The sequence below is a fragment of the Macadamia integrifolia genome, unplaced genomic scaffold, assembly GCF_013358625.1.
Source record: "Macadamia integrifolia cultivar HAES 741 unplaced genomic scaffold, SCU_Mint_v3 scaffold1190, whole genome shotgun sequence".
In the NCBI taxonomy this organism is placed as follows: domain Eukaryota; kingdom Viridiplantae; phylum Streptophyta; class Magnoliopsida; order Proteales; family Proteaceae; genus Macadamia; species Macadamia integrifolia.
In genome coordinates this window covers 86,236-99,376 of record NW_024868115.1, presented here as the reverse complement: position 1 = coordinate 99,376, position 13,141 = coordinate 86,236, and the positions used below count along the sequence as shown (strand labels likewise).

At 37.3% G+C, this 13,141-nt stretch overlaps 1 protein-coding gene across 10 annotated transcripts; it reads right to left on the bottom strand.

Moving 5' to 3' along the window:
* Positions 1-1,852: 1,852 nt before the first annotated feature.
* On the bottom strand, positions 1,853-13,141 carry LOC122063099 (bifunctional dihydrofolate reductase-thymidylate synthase-like). 10 transcript variants are annotated; one of them, XM_042626769.1, is made up of 13 exons: positions 11,919-12,262; positions 10,760-10,841; positions 9,839-10,363; positions 9,313-9,700; positions 9,136-9,180; positions 6,263-6,328; positions 5,516-5,577; positions 5,350-5,424; positions 5,100-5,265; positions 4,902-5,037; positions 4,224-4,330; positions 3,900-4,091; positions 1,853-2,305 (listed from the first exon to the last, which is right to left on the bottom strand). In XM_042626769.1, exons 2-12 carry the CDS (start codon positions 10,831-10,833, stop codon positions 3,981-3,983), a joined length of 1,755 nt encoding a protein of 584 aa, XP_042482703.1. In that variant the 5' UTR covers positions 10,834-10,841; positions 11,919-12,262; the 3' UTR covers positions 1,853-2,305; positions 3,900-3,980. The 10 variants fall into 10 exon arrangements, with proteins under 10 accessions (XP_042482703.1, XP_042482701.1, XP_042482704.1 ...); XM_042626775.1 differs by lacking the exon at positions 10,760-10,841 and adding an exon at positions 11,688-11,821 and having other exon boundaries at positions 2,071-2,305; positions 11,919-12,261; XM_042626767.1 differs by lacking the exons at positions 10,760-10,841; positions 11,919-12,262 and adding an exon at positions 13,029-13,141.

Below are 13,141 nucleotides of genomic sequence, written 5' to 3'. Positions count from 1 at the left end.
TTAACACTACTTGATTGCTCTTATGACAAGTATGAGGCATCATTGCTCTGCATTTTCATTTTTTCACTTTAAATGCACTAGTCAAATTTTTTTCCTTCCTTTCCTTTTTATCTTTTTTCATTTTTCAAGAAATTGTGATTGGGACTAAAAGAAAAGGGTTAACAGGGAAAGCACAAGAGCTGGTTAATTTTTAACAGAAGCATTTTGGGTGTATATAAACTATGCGCTGACAGGAGACCATAGTGAGGCAAGCACAAAGGCTCTACTATTTAGACTGAAACAAACTAAGGAGATAGGATGGCGATGGAGGAGATTTAGAGCAACGCCAGCGATTTAGAACCTTTTTGGGACCTTAGTACTAAATCTTCATTTTTGAACATCTTACCTATGATTTTTGATGTATAATTTAACCCTAGCCGTTTTTGTTAAGCTCAGACCCACCTACAAATTGATACTTTTTGTCAAAAACTTAGCCCAACTCTCGTTATCTGCTAAATCTATCATTAATTGTGACCCCAGAACATACACTTATCTCATATATTTTGAATAGTTTTTTTATTTAGTTAATACAAGAAATGAAAAAGTATTTGATTAATGGATAATTTACAGCAACACCTCTAGAGAATGTTACTATTAAAAAGACACCCCTGCATAAGACCAAATTACGCTTGTACCCCTTTCTGTCAATTACTGATAGACATTCTCTAGCTTGGAATCTCATCACATCATCCTGCAATGTGTTTGAATCAGATGGGCTGATCAATCAAAAAAGTGTTTTTAATTGGATCATGAAGTGGTAAATTCCCCACCTATGAAATATCAAACAAAAAGTTCATCATGAATAAAATATGAAGCTTAAACCGCATGTAAAATATTGTATATACGGGTTAGGTTGGCTGAGTCTAGGATTTGATCAGTCCGATTGTCCGCAACTCAAATTTAAGGCCCAATTCAATCAAATATCCTTTTTGTATTGACTCGCATCCTTGAATTTTTATATACCCACGCAAAACTTTTTCTAAGACCTAACAAATTCTATTTGGACTTATACCTAGCATATAGATCAAGGAGGTCTACCTATCCACAAAATTGAACTTTATCCGATCAACCTCAAGATGATATCCTAGGTTTCTTAGCTCATTTCCCAGAACTAGACATGGGTGCATGCCTATACATGTATAGCTGCAAAATAAAAAGAAAATGCAGATACATGGAATGACATGTCATTTGATTTGCATCTAAAATTTGACAAAGTGTCCGACCTATTTCCCAGATATAAGGGTTAAAATTCCCACGTCATCCTCCCACAGCCGAGACAAGAGATCCATTCACGATGAGCCAGCTTGAGAAACTCCCCCCCACCCCAAAGTAGTCAAAAGCCACATCTCACAAGTGTTATTAATCACTAGGTTAAAGCAAATTTACTTCTAAAGGACCTCTGCCTCAGGAATATAGAAGATTCTAAATTCTACTCTTACTTCCTTAAAGCCGCTCACATGAGGATGTTTAATGCTCTTCATTGCTTTCGATGAAAATTGAATTATTCTCATTCAACCCCGCTATCCAAACACAGCTAACTGCCATTTACAAACCAATTATACACGGCTTCTAATGATCCAAGCATACTCGAGGGTATGGATTCTACCAGGAAAAAAAATGGGGTATGGAAAAGCATTTTTAGCAATCAACATAACCAGGAGGGAGTAAAGGGATGATTTCAAGCAGATGCTCCATGGTAATCTCTCCAGCAATCAAAAGAACCATGTGGCAGTAAAACAAAGACATTTGCCTCCCAAACACCTCAAGCATTCATAGCAAGCCTATGGCAGCAATTTAGCCAATAACATGAATATTCTCAAAATAACTCCCCTACCTACTACAATCAGATAAAAGAAGCTGGAGATTCATTTAATACAATCTTTTCCTTCTTTTTTTTGGGTAAACATTTAAAAACTAGTGAAGCTTCTAAAAAGGTATTAGAGATTTCAGGGAAGATTAAAGGAACACGACCATGGTCATATCCAATTTGTTCTTTCCTTTCAAACCCCCCCCCCCCCAAACAACACCAAAAAGCAAAAAAAAACACATTTTTAGCTCAACTACCACAGCACAAGTAATGTCAAAAGCAAAACCATACTCCACTTCTTTATTTACATGTACCTCTACAATCATAGACATCCTGCAGCTGCCTAAAGATATTACCAAAAACAAACTTCAATCATGCAGAACAAAATCCTTCATAACTTTCAACCTCGCAATGAATCAAAGTCCACCATAGATTTAAACTCCTGAATTCCCAAGAACACTGCGTCAACAGGAAAGAAAAGCTTTTAAGAAGAATCTTCCAAAGGAATTCCTAGTAAAAGGTGGCACACCAAGCATTGTAGAGGGAATAAATGCATGCATATCCACTGATTAAAAACACTACCACCCTCTTCTCTCTGTCAACTATCGTGCATAATAGTGATGATTTCCCATAATATGTATAATAATGACATGATGTTAGTATTGGTGATGATGCAGATAAAACACATAAGTGGGCTTATTTTAACAGAAATAAATCTTGGATCGGGTTACATAAATGTTGGTTCTATGGTTCAATGGCCACTTCTATAAGCCTAAAATATGGGTAGGAGGTAGGAACATGGGATTTACTTTATTAGTTAGTCTACTAATTGATTATAATTGTTATTAAGTATTTTAGTTAGGTTGGAATAGGTTCCTATGAGTCCAGCCTTGTTTATGTTGTTCTTTCTTATTTAATGCAGAGTTTAGTCACTTGAGACCACCTCCATATCAAGCTATTGGTTCAAGGAGTCTTAGGCATAGTTTGAGTCATGTTTAGAGTCTTTTATATAAACATATGTAAGGGCCAAGCCCTACTAACAAATTTTGGTGAATCAATGGAAGGTGTTGCTTTATTCTGATCCGTGGATTTAAGCTTGCATCTGCAGGATTCAGGCATGTCTACTGGTGGGATTCAAAAATATTAACTGCTGTGCAGTAGTGGTGGGTCTCCAGGTTGGGGTACTGGTGTCATTCCAGCCTATAGATCAGGTGGGTTCCTGATTTTATCTTCCTTTCTATTTCTGTTTACATGTCTATCAAAACAGGTCAAAATTCTGTACTTTTATCTCCTGCTACTTCTAATTCTGTAGAATATTTCTGACTCAATTATATGCTACATCTCGTAAATTGATTGCCTCAGTAAGACTAGAATCATATCCTGTTTTAAACTCAAAATCCAGATCGTTTTCAACTTTCCAATTTCTGTTCAATTTCTGTAAAATCTGCTGATTTCGAGTTTTGATTTGCACATTGTTTCTGTTTAGAGTTCAACTATAATCGGTTATGGAACTCAGTTTTCAACTCTGTTTTGATCTCAGGAATTCCTTGCAACAATTCTCAATTTTCAGGTTGCTTTCTAGTTTCCTTTCACTAGTTAGAATGAAAAAAAAATCCATATATTGAGATCCAACCATCAGATCTGGAATCTGGATCATACTTAAAACTCTAATTCTACCTGACAACTGAGCTATCAATTTGAATTTCAGACCAGCCTGAATAATTCTCCTTGAGTTATTTAAATTTCTCTTAATCTAGTTTGTCCTTTTCTTGATCCCCAGGGCTCCTTCTTTCCCATGAATGTACAGATTGGCAGGCATTTCAATGCTTTCCATATGATCTCAAATTTGATCAAACGGGCATGCATGGCTACCCATGCAATGGACATAGGATCTATGCATGAGATGGAGAGACCGGAGTTTATATACTGAAGGTGTTCAACTGTATGTCCTCCTAGTTAAATACAAAATAAGATTAATGAAGTGGACATCCCACCATACTAGAAGAAAAAATAAATAAAGAAAAGAATAAGTAATAGCAACAGTAAGACTAACCTGGAACTATGAGATCTAGCTGGAAGGATGAAGAGAATCTCCAGTATTTCCATTTCTAAACTTTCAAGAGCTTTACAAGCTCTATACTGCCATTTTCATATCTATTTTATGATGAGGATCATAACCTATGAGCTTGAAATCAGTCGCCACAAAAGAATCTATATCCTTCTTCTGAGGATTGATTTTTAGAATCTGTGTAATGGAAAGAAACAGAACAGCAAAGGTCAACAAACTTACTACGCTACACCAACTTCAATATCAATTTTTTGGGAAAAAAACAATTTTACCGATTCAATTCATACTGTATCTACATTATATACTCACCGGAAAAGGTTTAGGTAGTTTCTGGAGCTGCTCCTGTAAAGGCCTAATGTGTGTTTTATAAACATGTGCATCACCAATAACATGTTTGAAATCACCAGGAACAAGCCCTGCATAGGAGAAAGAATTCCAAATAGCCTCATGAAAAAAATACCCACATACTCAGATAATCTCCCCCCACCTCCTCCAAAAGAAAAAAAAGGGCCAAAGGATAAGGAACCTGCAGGCGAGCATGACAGGCACAAGTAACACAATGCAGGAAGGAAGGTATACATGGTGCAAACTTGGTCCAGGACGCAGGTGGGTCTCAATCCCTCACCAGCAGCAAACCAAGTTGGAATGATGCTTACAAATATCAAAGAGCCTAAACAGGCAACAGAATATGACCACTATGCCCTGACGATTGTGAATTTTCTCTCTCACATCCCAACCCCAGATCACTTTTGGGAGAGAAAATCAAGTTCTATAAATCCACAGCTACGAAGAGATTAAATATAATATTGTTTTGGTCACTGCAATTTCCCTTTAGGAAACATAAGGACACGAAACCTGCAGGGGTGCACATTGTACAATTTGTTGCAACTACCGAGATCTCAAGCCAGAATACACCCATCTAAGCCCTATGCATGCAGACATCAGAAGTTTTCATACCAACTTTTAGTTGTAGGGATGAATGCATACCGCAAACATGAGCAATCATGCATGTTAAGAGAGCATAAGATGCAATATTAAAAGGCACACCAAGGCCCATGTCCGCAGAGCGCTGATACATTTGACAAGACAGCTCCCCATTGGCTACATAAAACTGCAAAACAGGCTATCCTCAACATAATTATAGCAATGCCCAAAGAAGAGATAGTGAATCCGCTTATTGCTAACCTGTGCAAACATGTGGCAAGGTGGAAGTGCCATCAATTTGAGATCAGATGGGTTCCAAGCTGAAAGAACAATTCTCCGATCATTCGGGTTATTCTTGATCTTGTCAATAACATCCAACAACTGGTCAAATCCTTGTCCACTGTAGTCAGCATGCATGTCAGTATACCTGTAACATAGAGCTCTAATTTAAGAGTCACGCAACATGGCAAGTGAAAAATAAATTTAGTCATCATATATACTGCCTCTCCACCTGGCACCAAAGTGCCTCCATTGAAACCCATATATAGGTCCCAAGTCACCCACTTCTCGGTCAGAGAAACCAATACTGAGAAACAAAATTAAACAAAATCAGTCAGATTTTCTTAATAAATATCAATAAAATGTGAAAAAATGAGGTTCAGCAGTGAAGCAGTTGCCTATCAAGGTAATCTCTAGATGCATTGCCATCCCATATGTGAATGCCTTTTTCCTGTAGAACCTGTAAGCAGTAACATCTATTAACGTCGAAACAAAATCTGACATGAGGGATATCATTGAATAAAACACAGGGCATGAAATAATGCAATAAAATATACCCTCCAGTCTCCACCCCCATTTAAACAATAAAACAAAAAAGAATTTTTGGACGGAGGAATGATCTTGCCATTCTATCACCCCTCCCATAGAAGGATAATTGCTTCAATTTGGCAGACCTCATTACCCACATCACTCCCACGAAGACACTTCACCCATTACAGAGATCACCAAGTTCCACAAATAATCATGCAAGACAAGATTGCTTATCTTTTAGGTTGATACTGTGAAAACCACATTAAAAGTGAAGTGAATTGATTCGAGAAGAAACAAGAAGATTGAACTAAGATCAATTAAAAAATAAAAAGAATGAGAGGGGAATTGCTGACAGGCTGCATGGTGCCTGCACTAGTGCGGGGGCAATGGAAGCACGCGAGGGGGCATCCAACAGGGGTGGGATTTCTCATTTAATTTTTTTTTTTTTTTTGGGGGGGGGGGGGGTGGGGGAGTAGTCATTTCAATAATAAACACTAGAAAACCATAGCAGTCCGAAAAGATAAATCAACTTCTATAATTTTGTCCCATTACAAATTTAAAACAAACAAAATTAGATAAAAGCTTCTGCTAAGATATTGAATTAATATACATACATTCGCATTTGTAGAACCACTAATGAACCACAAAAGTTCCTCAACAACACCTCGCCAGAATACTTTCTGCAGTATCAAAAGATTATTGTAAGTGACATCCCACAAATAGAAGAAAACTAAATTCCTTTTTGTATGGGACCAAAGCTGGTTAAAATCACCAGACAAATATTGGACATATGAAAAAATCTCAGGATGGGAAGTAGATCACATGAATTGAATATTGCTTTTTTCAGCAAATCTTAAAGTGATCATGTAATAACTCAGGACTCATGTTGGAGGATAGATTTCTTCGACCACACTAGGAAAATTTCCATTTTTCTTCTTATTTTCTAGTTTTCAATTCAATTTCTGCGAAGACAAGTTCCAGCTTTATCTTCTTATAATCAATCAGGTCGATATTTTACTTTTGATTTTAAAATATGCATGTATTTTTTCAATCAAATGCAGGATTTTATTTTTTTTGCATAAAGTACACCCACACAATGCACTAGTTTTCGTTCCATCCTATATTTGTCCAGCATACATAAGTTCGGCACATTCTTGCTTTTTTCACCTAGGTAGAACAAACAAAACTTAATCACAGGAAAAACATAAGCGGAAATGCTCCTATTACAAAATAAAAACCTTCAAATAAACACTAAAATCAAGTACATACAAAAATTAGGAACATGATTGCGTAAACAATCATGTTACGCTCTCTTGAGAATATGGTGGAAATTTTGAAATTTCAGGAAAAAAATTTGGTTCCAACAAGGGTTGAAACGAAATGACTACCGAAATTTACACGCCAAAATTTGACCGAAACATTTCGGTTTCAATGGAGGTCGAAAAACCACCGAATTCCGAAATTTTGAACCTTGCTTGAGAACCATGATTCCATCACTGACACCCACAAACAAGTGAACAACTAAAACATTTTCACATTGTTTTTACCCATTCTGTTTATTAAAACAAATAAGTCAAAAGGGTAAGAAGAGAGAAGGGCTTCCATCTCTGGAAAAAGATGTGTCAGAGTTCTGACTTCTAAGAATTGTAAGTCTCCAAAGGCTCCTTCCAGGCAGCTTTTGAAGAGCATAGTTTCATCATGGGGAGCTTTTGGAGATCTAAAGATGCACTTGGATGCTCAAAAAGCATGTGAACCTCCCTTGTTTACACCAGACTAACTAAATGCAATTGATGATGAGATCCTGGTTGGGCAGGATCTAGATGGCAGTAGTGGGCGGTAGCAATGGCAGCCTCAGAGGATAGAGCACTGAGGCCCATGGAAGGACAGATATTGGGGGTGACCCACTCTATGTTATAGGGCTTAGATTCAATTTTTTTAACGTCAGGATTCTATCCTAGGCTGCAACCATACAGATTCCAGTTTGCAAAGTAACCCATAATCCTGGGCTCCAATCATTCTTTCTACATACCATCCTGCAAGCAAGCATCCACACTGCTTCTACCTGGGCAGGAAAGATGTTCCATGCCCACTTCCTAAAACCAGGGCACATCTTTATAATATCATGCTTTGACAAAGTCAACGAAATTGATGACTGCCAGGTTGCTGGACAGAGAAGGAAGGGAGTCAAAAGCAGAAATAACAAACCATCCAATCGAAGAAGAAAGACAAGTTAAAATCTGTAACTGATTGTTGTATGTGAAACTCAGAATTGAATAGAAATTAACAAATTAACAAATTGATAAAAAAATCAACTGCTGGATAAATCGATGAAGAACTTGTAATAATTGAATATTTGATCAGAAAAGAGATGAAGAAATTTAGCTTCCATAACAAAACCATGACAAAGAGCCTTGAGTAACGAAAAAAGCTGTTCCATAATATCTTAATAAAAATAAAAAAGAAAAGTCAGATCACGTGTATATATAGCCCATGGACAAGGCTCCCAGGATATTCCATTCTAAAAGAAACACCATAACTATGGAGTCAAAACATTAATAATCCAAATTCCTACTTTGACTGACTCAAAGTCTCTCTCTAATTAACTACAAATTAAAATCTTAAACCAAATACAACTTCATTTCCTAACTTGAAAAGGTACACATTTTGGGTGCTAACTTAACAAAGAAAACTTAAACCACCAAACATAACAAGGAATTGAAACCCAAAAAAAAAGGGAGGGGGGGGGGGGGGAGAGGGAGGGGGGGGGGGGGGGGGGGGGGGAAAGCCCATCAGGTAGTAACTGGGTAGCATGGTCCCAATTGTCTATATGGAGACATTCTTCTTGCAAACAATTACCCTCAAGTATTCTAGTGCAAGCATTGAACTCGAGGTAGTAAGTAGTAACCTAATAACATTTCCCTAGTTAATATATGTTCTCATTTTTTTCATAAGAGCTTTATGTTTGTCATTATCCTTTTTTTCTGAAACAATTGAGAGCGGAGATAGAGAGAGCAAAGGCGCCTTAGGTTAAAGAAGGCCTTTGATTCTATTATCTTAACACTCATTTGTTAGTTTCATATATGTTTACTGAAATAAATGTACATACATGAATGTTTTTGGATGATAATAACAAACATATTGTTGCAATATTTTTTTTTTGGGGGGGGGGGGGGTGTTTGCCTAGGGAACTGTTAGTCATCAACTAGCAAAGCAATATGACTAGCCATTGATTAGAGTCATTAGACACCTCCATTGCACTGGTTTGTCCTGATCCAACTATTATTAGATCACATTTTGATCAGATCTGGATCTTATCTCTGACAATGCAATCCCAAAGTTGTCCAAGTCTGACTCATAGACAGTAGATTGTTTCAACATGCAATAAAGTTGCCTAGAGACCCAGACAAACAAAAAACGTCAAAGCAAGTACCAATACTTTAATAAATGATGCAAACAGTAAAGGAGAAACATATAAGAAAGTCTATACCTTAGTTGTAAGAAGTGGGAATGATTTGCGAAGATTAAAGTCCATCTAGAAGGGAACAGAAAAGAAGAAAAGTTAAAGCATGTCAGATAATAAACACGTACAGATAAATTGGTATTGGTTGAAGGCTATAAGCAAAACAGAAAAGAACAAGACTTTATAAAATAGTTGTCATATTACCTGGCAACCAAATTTAGATACAGTGCCAGTCCCTGTCCTATCATCCTTCTGATTGCCATTTAAAATTATATCTTCAACCAGTCCAAGATACAAGTACTCCTGATGTCTCTCAAAAATCATCTTGGGCAAAAAAGAGAACTTTTCTATCTCAAATTTAGTATTATCAGAACAACCATCAAACATTACTCCATTGTTTACAGATGTAGAAGCCCTCACACGGACATAAGTAACAAAAGAAAATCGAATGTTGCTCTCTACCAATGGAAAAGTTGAGTACCATGGCTGAAATACTGAGAAATCAATTGGAGGGATGAAAGTATCACATTCAAAGCTCGTCTCAATTTCTGTAATGTGGATGGCCTCACATCCAGGTGCATTAAGAGATTCCCTGCAGTTAAAATCATTAACAGCATTCTTAAAACAGCTATAGAATTCCTAAAGTCAAGAAAAGGATTTGTTTCACCCTCTTTTAAGAAATACAAAGAAGAGGCCCATAAACTGAAGCAATGAGCATTAAAGTACTCACTTAAATATCTGGCCACCTCCAATCACAAACACTTTCTCTATTGACAGACTATACGGAGATGCTGCCAGCAATTCTAAAGCTGAAACCAAGCTTCCACATATCACAACATTCTCAGCAGTGGCAATGTCAAAGCTCCCAGAACGAGTCAGAACAACATTAAGTCGACCAGGCAGAGGCCGATGTTCTAGGGGAATGCTTTCCCATGTCTTTCTACCCATTATCACCGCATTCTTTTTCAGAGGATCCGAAGTAGTTTTTGTGACCTCCTTGAAAAATTTAAGATCAGAAGGCAACCTCCACGGCAATTTCCCATCCTTCCCAATACCCATACTTTGGGTTGCAGCTACAACAACTTGATAAGCCCTCTGGGTATCAAAATGCATATTTGCATTGCCATTTGGAAGGCTTGCAAGGGTTTCACCAGCCATAAATAAAAATCTAAAAAGAGATCTATGCCTCCCAATCACGTTTAAATCTCCAAGTGGTTGCAAAAGTGATTCAGAAACAGTACCTGTCAAGCTTCTTCTGTCAAAATGTAAAACAACCTAGAATTGGTAAAAGTATCAAAATGTATTACAGGCAAGAGATGGAAAAAAAAAAAATGAACGATTCTGTGAACAGTTGGTAATCATGGGAAGGAGAAGGAGTCCAGACAGGAAAGGAAATCCTCCTAAAGAAAAGATACATAATTACATGCTACAATACTTGACACAGGATTTACAGAGAGTTTAAGAAACCTCACACATAAGATACTAGTCACCTACAGATATATCACATATAAACATACTCAGTTTCTTGGGGCTAAAAAATTCAATCCATGATTCTCAAAACAATGTAACTATTTTCATATAAATTTAAAATTTTAATAATAATAAAAAATTTTGATGAATTAAAACTGAAAGCTCCAGGAATGCTAACCACCTCCAGATCTTGCAAAGATGATGGGTATCCACTGTGAATTGCCCCTTGCATGCCCTCAAATATGGAGACAACATAGAGATAACTGCATTATTACCGAATATGTTTGAACAAGTACTACTCAACAAAAAAATTTCAAAGTAAACACAGAGAAAGCATTTTCATTTGTGAGTCATTTGGGATGCAAATTGCTATTTCTTTTATTAATCGCAGATGTTATATTTCAATATATGGAAGAAAATATTTTCCAATAAAACATCGTTCAACAACTTTCTTTTGGCAGATCCTGTTTACTACCAACTCTTTTCAAGAGTACTTGGGTGATGAGAGCTTCACAGCTTAGAAATACTGAAATGCCAAAATGTTTCTTTCTTTCCACCTTTGGACAATAAAATCACCACCATAAAGTAATGCCTAGAGCAGAATCCTGACAGTCAAATGTCAATTAACTCACGAAATCCCACAACCAAAATTCGCATTTTCATGAAAATAAAACAGAGAGAGACTGTCACTGAACCAATTTACAGAGTAAAAGAGCATGCAAGAATCCACAGATGTACCAAACCAACAGAGGAAAAGGATAAACTCCAATGACCCAGTAGCGCCATTGATGTTTAACTGATAGATTAATTGGCTACCTCGAAAACTTTTTCATTCACATTATCCACCCCTCCAAGCCCCAAAGCACCGAAGGGACGAAAAAATAGAGGGGCACTACGACGACGGGGTTACGGTCGGAAAAACCCTAATACAAATCCCTGATCCTTTATTCCTTGATATATAAGCCAGAAACGAATGGGGACCCCTCCGGTATCATCGTCCATCAATGATTACCTGTGGTCCGACTCAGGAGAGAGAGAGAGAGAGAGAGAGAGAGAGGAGAGGATGATAAATACTACTAACTACGTTCGGTTAATTTCTCCGATCTTACCCTTTATTTTCTACAAATCGGGATTTCGTTCAATTCGTTGCACTCTCTCAATAATGCGTCTTAATAGTTACCACAACCCACAGTAGAGGTTCGTAAGGCAGAGCAGAGCGTAAGGAGCACGATTCACGCAGATTCTTCAAAAGATAAAACTAAACTTCAACGGAAAACGCAAAAGCATGATAAAAATCAGGGAAAGGGAAGAAGAGTTATAAGTTAATACTATCTACTAACCTCAAAACCAGGAGAACACCGTAACAATTAAATAGCGCAGCTGTCTTCGTCTTCGAGAAAAACTTCGAAAGTGCAAATTCCAGTCTAAATTAAAGGGTTTTCCTCAATCTACTTCAGTTCCTCAACAATTTCCTCCCGTGAATCAGAACCAAAAAAAAAAACAAATCTTGAAACCAGGAGGAGTAAGCATCGGAAAATGCTCCCTTTCTCTCTGAGAGACGCGGAGCAGAGTAGCAGCAAAAGAGGCAGAGAGGCTTCAACTTCAAAGTGGAAGGAAAAGCCGCAAAACAGTCAAAAACTCAAAAACACAAAACTCCAAAAGCATGTTTGACGGGGAGTGCCGCGAAGGGAATATATACTTATGGAGAGAGAAACAGATATAGAGAGAGAGAGTCAGATAATATAATTTATAAGATATGTCTAATTACTAAAGTAACCTCGGTCTTGACCAGTTTTAACTTTTAACTGGTAGTGACTATTGTGAAATCGGAAAAGGGTAAGAAGCCAAGAAGGTTTCTTATCTTTGAAATGACAAATATATCCATAAGCCATCCTGAATATTACTAAACAGGGATCACCGACCACACCAACGCTACCCGCTCCCCTCGTGACTTTTGCTAAGGTGGGTTTTGTATGAGTTACAACTCACAACTCAGAGAAGCTCAGTACATGGCACATCACAAGTCTGATGGACAAATGGACGAGGGCGGGCAAATCAAGGATTTTAAACTTTGGAATCGGATCCCAAAAGCCCTACCTATCATGTCTCTTTTGTGAAAAAATAAAAAAAATGCTCTATCTCAGGACAAGTCTCGTACGGTATGTAGCGCTTCTATCAACTTGAGCAATGATGGATTGAAAGCATTTTCACTACCATGTTACCAACTCCATTGATATAGTTATCATATCTCGAAATCCTGGAATCAATCACTCTAAAATATTTAAAATTGAAATCAAACATCATCAATTTTGATCCCTAACACGAATTTCAGCCAAACAAAGAAGCCTCCGAACCAAAAATAAGAAAACAGGACATATTGCTTTAGCAATCAATACACGCAGGCCATAAGAGAAGGGGGAAAAAGAAAAAGTTTTTTGCCACATTATTACCCAAAGTTCCATTCAGCACAAACGTAGGGGCCAATCCGGTGATGAACATAAAGGCCAGCATCTTTTCCTAGCTTGATAAACTGAACCAGATCATACATATTTTGAAAGTAATG